Source organism: Ranitomeya variabilis, chromosome 1, assembly GCF_051348905.1.
Source record: "Ranitomeya variabilis isolate aRanVar5 chromosome 1, aRanVar5.hap1, whole genome shotgun sequence".
Lineage (NCBI taxonomy): Eukaryota > Metazoa > Chordata > Amphibia > Anura > Dendrobatidae > Ranitomeya > Ranitomeya variabilis.
The window spans coordinates 172,219,096-172,232,202 of record NC_135232.1 but is presented as its reverse complement, the minus strand read 5'-3'; the positions used below and the strand labels follow the sequence as shown (position 1 = coordinate 172,232,202).

The window sequence follows — 13,107 nt, the reverse complement described above, 5'->3', positions numbered from 1 at the left end:
TGTGCTATATACTACGTGGCTGTGCTATATACTACGTGGCTGTGCAGTATACTACGTGGCTGTGCAATATACTACGTGACTGTGCAATGTACTATGTGGCTGTGCTATATACTACGTGGCTGTGCTATATACCACGTGGCTGTGCAATATACTATGTGGGCTGTGCTATATACTACGTGGCTGTGCTATATACTACGTGGCTGTGCTATATACTACGTGGCTGTGCAATATACTACGTGGCTGTGCAATATACTACGTGGAAATCTTTATAAATAAACTACATACATATTCTAGAATACCCGATGCGTTAGAATCGGGCCACCATCTAGTGATATAATAAGCACACAGATTTTTTTTCCAGCTCTTTTTCTGAAAAGTTGGTCAGATTACATTTTAACCCCTTAATCCCATATGACGTACTATACCGTCGAGGTGGGGTGGGCCTTAATTCCCGGTGACGGTATAGTACGTCATACGCGATCGGCCGCGCTCACGGGGGGAGCGCGGCCGATCGCGGCCGGGTGTCGGCTGCATATCGCAGCTGACATCCGGCACTATGTGCCAGGAGCGGTCACGGACCGACCCCGGCACATTAACCCCCGGCACACCGCGATCAAACATGATCGCGGTGTACCGGCGGTACAGGGAAGCATCGCGCAGGGAGGGGGCTCCCTGCGGGCTTCCCTGAGACGATCGGTACAAGGTGATGTACTCACCTCGTACCGAACGTCTTCTCCCTGCAGGCCCCGGATCCAAAATGGCCGAGGGGCTGTATCCGGGTCCTGCAGGGAGCACTTCCGGGTCGGAGCAGGCTGCAGATGAAAGCTGCAGCCTGCTCCGATGAAAGTATGATCGCAGATCTGATAGAGTGCTGTGCACACTATCAGATCTGCGATCTGTGATGTCCCCCCCTGGGACAAAGTAAAAAAGTAAAAAAAAAAATTTCCACATGTGTAAAAAAAAAAATAATAATTCCTAAATAAATAATAATAAAAAAAAAAATATTATTCCCATAAATACATTTCTTTATCTAAAAAAAACAAACAAAAACAATAAAAGTACACATATTTAGTATCGCCGCGTCCGTAACGACCCAACCTATAAAACTGGCCCACTAGTTAACCCCTTCAGTAAACACCGTAAGAAAAAAAAAAAAAAGAGGCAAAAAACAACGCTTTATTACCATACCGCCGAACAAAAAGTGGAATAACACGCGATCAAAAAGACGGATATAAATAACCATGTTACTGCTGAAAACGTCATCTTGTCCCGCAAAAAACGAGCCGCCATACAGCATCATCAGCAAAAAAATAAAAAAGTTATAGTCCTCAGAATAAAGCGATGCCAAAATAATTATTTTTTCTATAAAATAGTTTTTATCGTATAAAAGCGTCAAAACATAAAAAAATGATATAAATGAGATATCGCTGTAATCGTACTGACCCGACGAATAAAACTGCTTTATCAATTTTACCAAGCGCAGAACGGTATAAACGCCTCTCCCAAAAGAAATTAATGAATAGCTGGTTTTTGGTTATTCTGCCTCACAAAAATCGGAATAAAAAGTGATAAAAAATGGTCACGTGTCCGAAAATGTTACCAATAAAAACATCAACTCGTCCCGCAAAAAACAAGACCTCACATGACTCTGTGGACCAAAATGTGGAAAAATTATAGGTCTCAAAATGTGGAGACGCAAAAACTTTTTTGCTATAAAAAGCGTCTTTTAGTCTGGTTTCACACTTGCGTTTTTATCTGCATGCGTTTTTTAAAAAACCGCATGTGTGAAAAAATGCATGTAAACGCGGTAAAACGCATGCGTTTTTATAGAAAAACACAAGAAAACAAGAAAAAAACAAAAAACCCTAACCCTACCCCTAACCCTACCCCTAACCTGAAATACGTGGCACTGAAATACGTGGCACTGAAATATACGTTTATATACGTATATACGTATATAAGTGCCACGATATTTCAGTGGCCACGTATTTAAGTGCCACGTATTTAAGTGCCACGTATTTAAGTGCCACGTATTTAAGTGCCACGTATTTACGTGCCACGTATTTACGTGCCACGTATTTTTCAGTGCCTGAAATACGTGGCACTGAAATACGTGGCACTGAAATATCGTGGCACTGAAATATCGTGGCACTGAAGTATTTACGTGCCACGTATTTTTCAGTGCCTGAAATACGTGGCACTGAAATACGTGGCACTGAAATACGTGGCACTGAAATACGTGGCACTGAAATATTGTGGCACTGAAATATCGTGGCACTTAAATACGTGGCACTTAAATACGTGGCACTTAAATACGTGGCACTTATATACGTGGCACTTATATACGTGGCACTTATATACGTGGCACTTATATACGTGGCACTTATGACTGTCAGAAAATGTTCAGTAAACGGTTAGGGGTAGGGTTTCAGGTAGAATTGGGGAGTTTCCACTGTTCAGGCACATCAGGGGCTCTCCAAACGCGACATGGCGTCCAATCTCAATTCCAGCCAATTCTGCGTTGAAAAAGTAAAACAGTGCTCCTTCCCTTCCGAGCTCTCCCGTGCGTCCAAAAAGGGGTTTACCCCAACATATGGGGTATCAGCGTACTAGGGACAAATTGAACAACAACTTCTGGGGTCCACGTTCTCTTGTTATCCTTGGGAAAATAAAAATTTGGGGGGCTAAAAATCATTTTTGTGGGAAAAAAAATATGTTTTATTTTCACGGCTCTGCGTTGTAAACTGTAGTGAAACACTTGGGGGTTCAAAGTTCTCACAACACATCTAGATAAGTTCCTTGGGAGGTCTAGTTTCCAATATGGGGTCACTTGTGGGGGGTTTGTACTATTTGGGTACATCAGGGGCTCTGCAAATGCAACGTGACGCCTGCAGACCAATCCATTTAAGTCTGCATTCCAAATGGCGCTCCTTCCCTTCCGAGCTCTGTCATGCGCCCAAACAGTGGTTCCCCCCCACATAGGGGGTATCAGCGTACTCAGGACAAATTGGACAACAACTTTTAGGGTCCAATTTATCCTGATACCCTTGTGAAAATACAAAACTGGGGGCTAAAAAATCATTTTTGTGAAAAAGAAAAATAATTTTTATTTTCACGGCTCTGCGTTATAAACTGTAGTGAAACACTTGGGGGTTCAAAGTTCTCACAACACATCTAGATAAGTTCCTTGGGGGGTCTAGTTTCCAATATGGGGTCACTTGTGGGGGGTTTGTACTGTTTGGGTACATCAGGGGCTCTGCAAATGCAACGTGACGCCTGCAGACCAATCCATTTAAGTCTGAATTCCAAATGGCGCTCCTTCCCTTCCGAGCTCTGTCATGCGCCCAAACAGTGGTTCCCCCCCACATAGGGGGTATCAGCGTACTCAGGACAAATTGGAAAACAACTTTTAGGGTCCAATTTATCCTGATACCCTTGTGAAAATACAAAACTGGGGGCTAAATTTCATTTTTGTGAAAAAAAAAAAAAAAAATTATTTTCACGGCTCTGCGTTATAAACTGTAGTGAAACACTTGGGGGTTCAACGTTCTCACAACACATCTAGATAAGTTCCTTGGGGGGTCTAGTTTCCAATATGGGGTCACTTGTGGGGGGTTTGTACTGTTTGGGTACATCAGGGGCTCTGCAAATGCAACGTGACGCCTGCAGACCAATCCATTTAAGTCTGCATTCCAAATGGCGCTCCTTCCCTTCCGAGCTCTGTCATGCGCCCAAACAGTGGTCCCTCCCCACAAATGGGGTATCAGCGTACTCCAGACAAATTGGACAACAACTTTTGGGGTCCAATTTATCCTGATACCCTTGTGAAAATACAAAACTGGGGGCTAAAAAATCATTTTTGTGAAAAAAAAAAATAATTTTTATTTTCACGGCTCTGCGTTATAAACTGTAGTGAAACACTTGGGGGTTCAAAGCTCTCAAAACACATCTAGATAAGTTCCTTAGGGGGTCTACTTTCCAAAATGGTGTCACTTGTGGGGGGGTTTAATGTTTAGGCACATCAGGGGCTCTCCAAACGCAACATGGCATCCCATCTTAATTCCAGTCAATTTTGCATTGAAAAGTAAAATAGCGCTTCTTCCCTTCTGAGCTCTGCTATGCGCCCAAACAATGGTTTACACCCACATATGGGGTATCGTCGTACTCAGGACAAATTGCACAACAACTTTTGTGGTCTAATTTCTTCTCTTACCCTTGGGGAAATAAAAAAATGGGGGTGAAAAGATCATTTTTGTGAAAAAATATGATTTTTTATTTTTACGGCTCTGCATTATAAACTTCTGTGAAGCACTTGTTGGGTCAAAGTGCTCAACACACATCTAGATAAGTTCCTTAAGGGGTCTACTTTCCAAAATGGTGTCACTCGTGGGGGGTTTCAATGTTTAGGCACATTAGGGGCTCTCCAAACGCAACATGGCGTCCCATCTCAATTCCAGTCAATTTTGCATTGAAAAGTCAAATGGCGCTCCTTCCCTTCCGAGCTCTGCCCTGCGCCCAAACAATGGTTTACACCCACATATGGGGTATCAGTGTACTCAGGACAAATTGCACAACAATTTTTGGGGTCCAATTTCTTCTCTTACCCTTGGGAAAATAAAAAATTGGGGGTGAAAAGATCATTTTTGTGAAAAAATATGATTTTTTATTTTTACGGCTCTGCATTATAAACTTCTGTAAAGCACTTGTTGGGTCAAAGTGCTCACCACACATCTAGATAAGTTCCTTAGGGGGTCTACTTTCCAAAATGGTGTCACTTGTTAGGGGTTTCAATGTTTAGGCACATCAAGGGCTCTCTAAATGCAACATGGCGTCCCATCTCAATTCCAGTCAATTTTGCATTGAAAAGTCAAATGGCGCTCCTTCCCTTCCGAGCTCTGCCCTGCGCCCAAACAATGGTTTACACCCACATATGGGGTATCAGCGTACTCAGGACAAATTGCACAACAATTTTTGGGGTCCAATTTCTTCTCTCACCCTTGGGAAAATAAAAAATTGGGGGTGAAAAGATAATTTTTGTGAAAAAATATGATTTTTTATTTTTACGGCTCTGCATTATAAACTTCTGTAAAGCACTTGTTGGGTCAAAGTGCTCACCACACATCTAGATAAGTTCCTTAGGGGGTCTACTTTCCAAAATGGTGTCACTTATGGGGGGTTTCAATGTTTAGGCACATCAGGGGCTCTCCAAATGCAACATGGCGTCCCATCTCAATTCCAGTCAATTTTGCATTGAAAAGTCAAATGGCGCTCCTTTGCTTCCAAGCTCTGCCATGCGCCCAAACTGTGGTTTACCCCCACATGTGGGGTATCAGCGTACTCAGGACAAATTGTACAACAACTTTTGGGGTCTAATTTCTCCTGTTACCCTTGGTAAAATAAAACAAATTGGAGCTGAAATAAATTTTGTGTGAAAAAAAGTTAAATGTTCATTTTTATTTAAACATTCCAAAAATTCCTGTGAAACACCTGAAGGGTTAATAAACTTCTTGAAAGTGGTTTTGAGTACCTTGAGGGGTGCAGTTTTTAGAATGGTGTCACACTTGGGTATTTTCTATCATATAGACCCGTCAAAATGACTTCAAATGAGATGTGGTCCCTAAAAAAAAATGGTGTTGTAAAAATGAGAAATTGCTGGTCAACTTTTAACCCTTATAACTCCGTCACAAAAAAAAATTTTGGTTCCAAAATTGTGCTGATGTAAAGTAGACATGTGGGAAATGTTATTTATTAAGTATTTTGTGTGACATATGTCTGTGATTTAAGGGCATAAAAATTCAAAGTTGGAAAATTGCAAAATTTTCAAAATTTTCGCCAAATATTCGTTTTTTTCACAAATAAACGCAAGTTATATCGAAGAAATTTTACCACTAACATGAAGTACAATATGTCACGAGAAAACAATGTCAGAATCGCCAAGATCCGTTGAAGCGTTCCAGAGTTATAACCTCATAAAGGGACAGTGGTCAGAATTGTAAAAATTGGCCCGGTCATTAACGTGCAAACCACCCTCGGGGCTTAAGGGGTTAAAGATCTTATCTACATTGGGATTACTGTATTTTACTGCAGATTTTCTGCTGCACAATCTTATGTAAATACATGTGCATGGGGTCCAGGAAACCCTTCGCTATGCCCCAGGGTGTTTTTAGGGTGTAAATGATCTGCATTTTGATTCCTTGATTTTAATAAAAAAGAATATTACAAGAAATAGTAAATCAGCACATTTTTATTCATATCCCCACATGTAAAAAAATATATATCAAGAATTTTGCTTTCCAGACAAAATATAATTGGAACTTTAATATATATAAAAAATATTTAAAAAGGCTACAAAATTTCAAATGAAGCATTATGAATGGTAGATTTCAGAAATCCGAATCCAGTGTATTTCTCTGTAGCCAGTCAATAATTCTTGTGTTGACAACATTTATCCACTCTAACCGGGTTTTCTTATTTGTTTGCAGCCATTCAAGTTCAATGTCTCTACTGCTTTCATCCATTGTAGTTGTGATGAATAACTCCAACTGAAATATAAAACCAAAAGAAAAGAAATAAGATGTACAAAAAATGTATCAAAGAATTGTTTATGCGACTATGCCAATTATACATGATGCTTTTCTTGTCCTGATGAAGTCGTCTAAAGTACTTTGAAACGCGTTGACGAAATGAAAATAACAGCATGCACTTTCGGTCTGGATTTGGATTTATTATAAGGGTATGGCTCCACGGTCCGGAGGGGCGGCGGTATCGCCGCAGCGGCGAAGCCGCTCGGCGCTAAGCCCCGCCCCCTTCCTGGGACGCGATCATGCCGGATGTGTACAGTACACATCCGGGATCATTGCACCCCTTGCCATAGGGCCCTGTGATATGCCTTGCGGGGACGCTGCGTCCCCGCAAGGTGTACGGACATGCTGCGATCTGAAAAGACGCGCAGCATGTCCGGAGTCGCAGGGCCGCCGCGTGCGGGTTTCCACGCATAGTGGAGACGGGATTTCATAAAATCCCCTCCACTATGCTGGAACATCTGGACGCTGCGTGTTTGACGCTGCAGCGTCAAACAAGCAGCGTTTACTTACCGTGGAAACATACCCTAAGGGATGCCAGCAGCGCATATTAATCCACAAATCCTCCTTATCTGTGTTTTCTCAGCCTGATAACCCATTGGACGTGCAGCAGCTGCATTTATGAATGATTGAAATGTTGTGTATACACAACAAAATCAGGTTAGTATAACCTTGTTTAACCCCTTAACGACCGAGCCAATTTTGACCTTAATGACCAAGCCAAATTTCACAATTCTGACCAATGTCTCTTTATGTGGTTATAACTCTGGAATGCTTCAACATATCCCACTGATTCTGAGATTTTTTTCATGACATATTGTACTTTATGATTGTGCTAAAATTTATTTGATATGACTTGCATTTATTTGTGAAAAACAGTGAAATTTGGCGAAAATTTTGAAAATGTCACAATTTTCAAACTTTTAATTCTTATTCCCTTAAATATGAGAGATATGTCACACAAAACAGTTAATAAATAGCATTTTCCTCATGTCTATTTTACATCAGAACAATTTTTGAAACAATTTTTTTTTTGTTAGGAATTTATAAGGGTTAAAAGTTGAACAGTGATTTCTCATTTTTCCAACAAAATTTACCAAACAATTTTTTTTAAGGGACCACATTACATTTGAAGTGCCGTCTATATGACAGTACCAAAAAATGACACTATTCTAAAAACTGCACCCTCAAGGTGCTTAAAGCCACATTCAAAAAGTTTATTAATCCTTCAGGTGCTTCACAGGAATTGAAGCAACGTGGAAGGAAAAAATGAACATTTATTTTTTTTCACAAAATATTTACTTAACTTTAGACCCAAACTTTTTTACTTTTACAAAGGTAACAGTAGAAAATGGACCCCAAAATTTGTTGTGCAATTTCTCCTGAATAAGCCGATACCTTATTTGTGGGTGAAATCTACTGTTTGGAAGCACGGCAGGGCTCCGAATGGAAGATGGGCCATTTGACGTTTTGAATGTAAAATTTGCTGGAATAATTAGTGGATCTATGTTGCATTTGGAGAGCCCCTAATGCGCCTAAACAGTAGAAACCTCCAACAAGTGACATCATTTTGGAAACCATATCCTCAAGAATTTTATCCAGGGGTATAGTGAGCATTTTGAACCCACAGATACAACACAGAATTTGATAACATTGCATCATCATATAGAATATGTCGTCACTTGTTTTGAGCACAAGTGCTCGCTACTCCAGTTTCCATTGGGCGCTTGGGTATGCACCGAATATCGCAGGTGCTTAACCCCTTTCTGACATCGGACGTACTATCCCGTCGAGGTGGGGTGGGCCCCCATGACCATGGACGGGATAGTACGTCCAGCGCGATCGGCGGCGCTCACGGGGGGAGCGCGGCCGATCGCGGCCGGGTGTCAGCTGCCTATCGCAGCTGACATCCGGCACTATGTGCCAGGAGCGGTCACGGACCGCTCCCGGCACATTAATCCCCGGCACACCGCGATCAAACATGATCGCGATGTGCCGGCGGTGCAGGGAAGCATCGCGCAGGGAGGGGGCTCCCTGCGGGCTTCCCTGAGCCCCCCGCAGCAACGCGATGTGATCGCGTTGTTGCGAGGGTCTTACCTCCCTCCCTGCCTGCTCCAGACCCGGATCCAAGATGGCCGCGGATCCGGGTCCTGCAGGGAGGGAGGTGGCTTCACAGCAGCCTGCTCAGAGCAGGCACTGTGAAGCAGCCTGCACTTCTCTCAGATCGGTGATCTGTCAGAGTGCTATGCAAACTGGCAGATCACCGATCTGTATTGTCCCCCCCTGGGGCAAAGTAAAAAAGTAAAAAAAAATTTTTCCAAATGTGTAAAAAAAAAAAAAAAAAAAAAAATAAAATAAAATATTCCAAAATAATGAAAAAAAAATATATATATTATTCCCATAAATACATTTCTTTATCTAAATAATAAAAAAAAAACAATAAAAGTACACATATTTAGTATCGCCGCGTCCGTAACGACCCGACCTATAAAGCTGGCCCACTAGTTAACCCCTTCAGTAAACACCGTAAGAAAAAAAAAAACGAGGCAAAAAACAACGCTTTATTATCATACCGCCGAACAAAAAGTGGAATAACACGCGATCAAAAAGACTGATATAAATAGCCATGGTACCGCTGAAAGCGTCATCTTGTCCCGCAAATAACGAGCTGCCATACAGCATGATCAGCAAAAAAATAAAAAAGTTATAGTCCTGAGAATAAAGCGATGCAAAAATAATTATTTTTTCCATAAAATAGTTTTTATCATATAAAAGCGCCAAAACATAAAAAAATGATACAAATGAGGTATCGCTGTAATCGTACTGACCCGAAGAATAAAACTGCTTTATCAATTTTACCAAACGCGGAAAGGTATAAACGCCTCCCCCAAAAGAAATTCATGAATAGCTGGTTTTTGGTCATTCTGCTTCACAAAAATCAGAATAAAAAGCAATCAAAAAATGTGACGTGCCCAAAAATGTTACCAATAAAAACGTCAACTCGTCCCGCAAAAAACAAGACCTCACATGACTCTGTGGACCAAAATATGGAAAATTTATAGCTCTCAAAATGTGGTAACGCAAAAAATATTTTTTGCAATAAAAAGCGTCTTTCAGTGTGTGACGGCTGCCAATCATAAAAATCCGCTAAAAAACTCGCTATAAAAGTAAATCAAACCCCCCTTCATCACCCCCTTAGTTAGGGAAAAATAAAAAAAATGTATTTATTTCCATTTTCCCATTAGGGCTAGGGTTAGGGTTAGGGTTGGGGCTAGGGTTAGGGCTAGGGTTAGGGTTAGGTCTAGGGTTAGGGCTAGGGTTAGGGCTAGGGTTAGGGTTAGGGTTGGGGCTAGGGTTAGGGCTAAGGTTAGGGCTAGGTCTAGGGTTAGGGATAGGGTTAGGGCTAGGGTTGGGGCTAGGGTTAGGGCTAGGGTTAGGGCTAGGGTTAGGGCAAGGATTGGGGCTAGGGTTAAGGCTACAGTTAGGGTTGGGGCTAAAGTTAAGGTTAGGGTTGGGGCTAAAGTTACGGTTAGGGTTTAGATTACATTTACGGTTGGGAATAGGGTTGGGATTAGGGTTAGGGGTGTGTCAGGGTTAGAGGTGTGGTTAGGGTTACTGTTGGGATTAGGGTTAGGGGTGTGTTTGGATTAGGGTTTAAGTTATAATTGGGGGTTTTCCACTGTTTCGGCACATCAGGGGCTCTCCAAACGCGACATGGCGTCCGATCTCAATTCCAGCCAATTCTGCGTTGAAAAAGTAAAACAGTGCTCCTTCCCTTCCGAGCTCTCCCGTGTGCCCAAACAGGGGTTTACCCCAACATATGGGGTATCAGCGTACTCAGGACAAATAGGACAACAACCTTTGGGGTCCAATTTCTCCTGTTACCCCTGGGGAAATACAAAACTGGGGGCTAAAAAATAATTTTTGTGGGAAAAAAAAAAGATTTTTTATTTTCACGGCTCTGCGTTATAAACTGTAGTGAAACACTTGGGGGTTCAAAGTTCTTACAACACATCTAGATAAGTTCCTTGGGGGGTCTACTTTCCAACATGGTGTCACTTGTGGGGGGTTTCTACTGTTTAGGTACATTAGGGGCTCTGCAAACGCAATGTGACGCCTGCAGACCATTCCATCTAAGTCTGCATTCCAAATGGCACTCCTTCCCTTCCGAGCCCTTCCATGCGTCCAAACGGTGGTTCCCCCCCACATATGGGGTATCAGCGCACTCAGGACAAATTGGACAACAACTTTTGGGGTCCAATTTCTCCTGTTACCCTCGGGAAAATACAAAACTGGGGGCTAAAAAATAATTTTTGTGGGAAAAAATTTTTGTTTTATTTTTACGGCTCTGCATTATAAACTTCTGTGAAGCCCTTGGTGGGTCAAAGCGCTCACCACACATCTAGATAAGTTCTTTAGGGGGTCTACTTTCCAAAATGGTGTCACTTGTGGGGGGTTTCTACTGTTTAGGTACATTAGGGGCTCTGCAAACGCAATGTGACACCTGCAGACCATTCCATCTAAGTCTGCATTCCAAATGACGCTCCTTCCTTTCCGAGCCCTCCCATGCGCCGAAACAGTGGTTCTCCCCACATATGGTGTATCATCGCACTCAGGACAACTTGGACAACAAATTTTGGGGTCCAATTTCTCCTGCTACCCTCGGGAAAATACAAAACTGGGGGCTAAAAAAATAATTTTTGTGGGAAAAAATGTTTGTTTTATTTTTATGGCTCTGCATTATAAACTTCTGTGAAGCCCTTGGTGGGTCAAAGCGCTCAAAACACATCTAGATAAGTTCCTTAGGGGGTCTACTTTCCAAAATGGTGTCACTTGTGGGGGGTTTCAATGTTTAGGCACATCAGTGGCTCTCCAAACGCAACATGGCGTCCCATCTCAATTCCTGTCAATTTTGCATTGAAAAGTCAAACGGCGCTCCTTCCCTTCCAAGGTCTCCCATGCGCCCAAACAGTGGTTTACCCCCACATATGGGGTATCAGCGTACTCAGGACAAATTGTACAACAACTTTTGGGGTCCAATTTCTTCTCTTACCCTTGGGAAAATAAAAAATTGGGGGTGAAAAGATAATTTTTGTGAAAAAATATGATTTTTTTATTTTTACGGTTCTGCATTATAAACTTCGGTGAAGCACTTGGTGGGTCAAAGTGCTCACCACACCTCTAGATAAGTTCCTTAGGGGGTCTACTTTCCAAAATGGTGTCACTTGTGGGGGGTTTCAATGTTTAGGCACATCAGGGGCTCCCCAAACGCAACATGGCGTCCCATCTCAATTCCAGTCAATTTTGCATTGAAAAGTCAAATGGCGCTCCTTCGCTTCCGAGCTCTGTCGTGCGCCCAAACAGTGGTTTACCCCCACATATGGGGTATCGGCGTACTCAGGACAAATTGTTCAACAACTTTTGGGTTCCATTTTCTCCTGTTACCCTTGGTAAAATAAAACAAATTGGAGCTGAAGTAAATTTTTTGTGAAAAAAAGTTAAATGTTCATTTTTATTTAAACATTCCAAAAATTCCTGTGAAGCACCAGAAGGGTTAATAAACTTCTTGAATATGGTTTTGAACACCTTGAGGGGTGCAGTTTTTAGAATGGTGTCACACTTGGGTATTTTCTATCATATAGACCCCTCAAAATGACTTCAAATGAGATGTGGTCCCTAAAAAAAAATGGTGTTGTAAAAATGAGAAATTGCTGGTCAACTTTTAACTCTTATAACTCCCTAACAAAAAAAAATGTTGGTTCCAAAATTGTGCTGATGTAAAGTAGACATGTGGGAAATGTTACTTATTAAGTATATTGTGTGACATATCTCTGTGATTTAATTGCATAAAAATTCAAAGTTGGAAAATTGCGAAATTTTCAAAATTTTCGCCAAATTTCCATTTTTTTCACAAATAAACACAGGTACTATCACAGAATTTTTACCACTATCATGAAGTACAATATGTCACGAGAAAATAGTGTCAGAATCACTGGGATCCGTTGAAGCGTTCCAGAGTTATAACCTCATAAAGGGACAGTGGTCAGAATTGTAAAAATTGGCCCGGTCATTAACGTGCAAACCACCCTTGGGGGTGAAGGGGTTAAGTGACATGCGTGAGTGACATGCTCGAGCCCCTGCCCTGCATGTTTCGTGGCTGTTAGGCTTAGGCACCCAAGAAAAAGCATGTGGAGATCCACGATACCCAGTGCATACCGAGCAATCGATGCAATCCCGAGTAGCAAGCACTTGCGCTCAACACTAGCAGCCACATCGTTATTCTTTTTTTTTAACTTTTGAAATAAAAAAAAACTATTCTAACCTCAACCCCAATATCTAACTAAGCTGGTGACAGAGGGGAATTCGATTTACTATTTTATTTATTTTGACCACTGTGATATATATATATATGTATATATATATATATATATATATATATATATATATATATATATATATATATATATATATATATATATATATATATATATATATATATACTGCTCCAAAAATATAAAGGGAACAC

The 13,107-nt window shown here is 41.4% G+C and overlaps 1 protein-coding gene across 1 annotated transcript in view; it reads right to left on the bottom strand.

The window, feature by feature from the left end:
* Window positions 1–6,229: 6,229 nt before the first annotated feature.
* Window positions 6,230–13,107, bottom strand: part of LVRN (laeverin) — a 228,735-nt gene continuing 221,857 nt past the window's right edge. Inside the window, exon 20 of the mRNA XM_077290673.1 lies at window positions 6,230–6,542. Within this exon, the coding sequence (XP_077146788.1) occupies window positions 6,384–6,542 (159 nt within the window). The 3' untranslated portion in view covers window positions 6,230–6,383. The remainder of the gene's footprint in view (window positions 6,543–13,107) is intronic.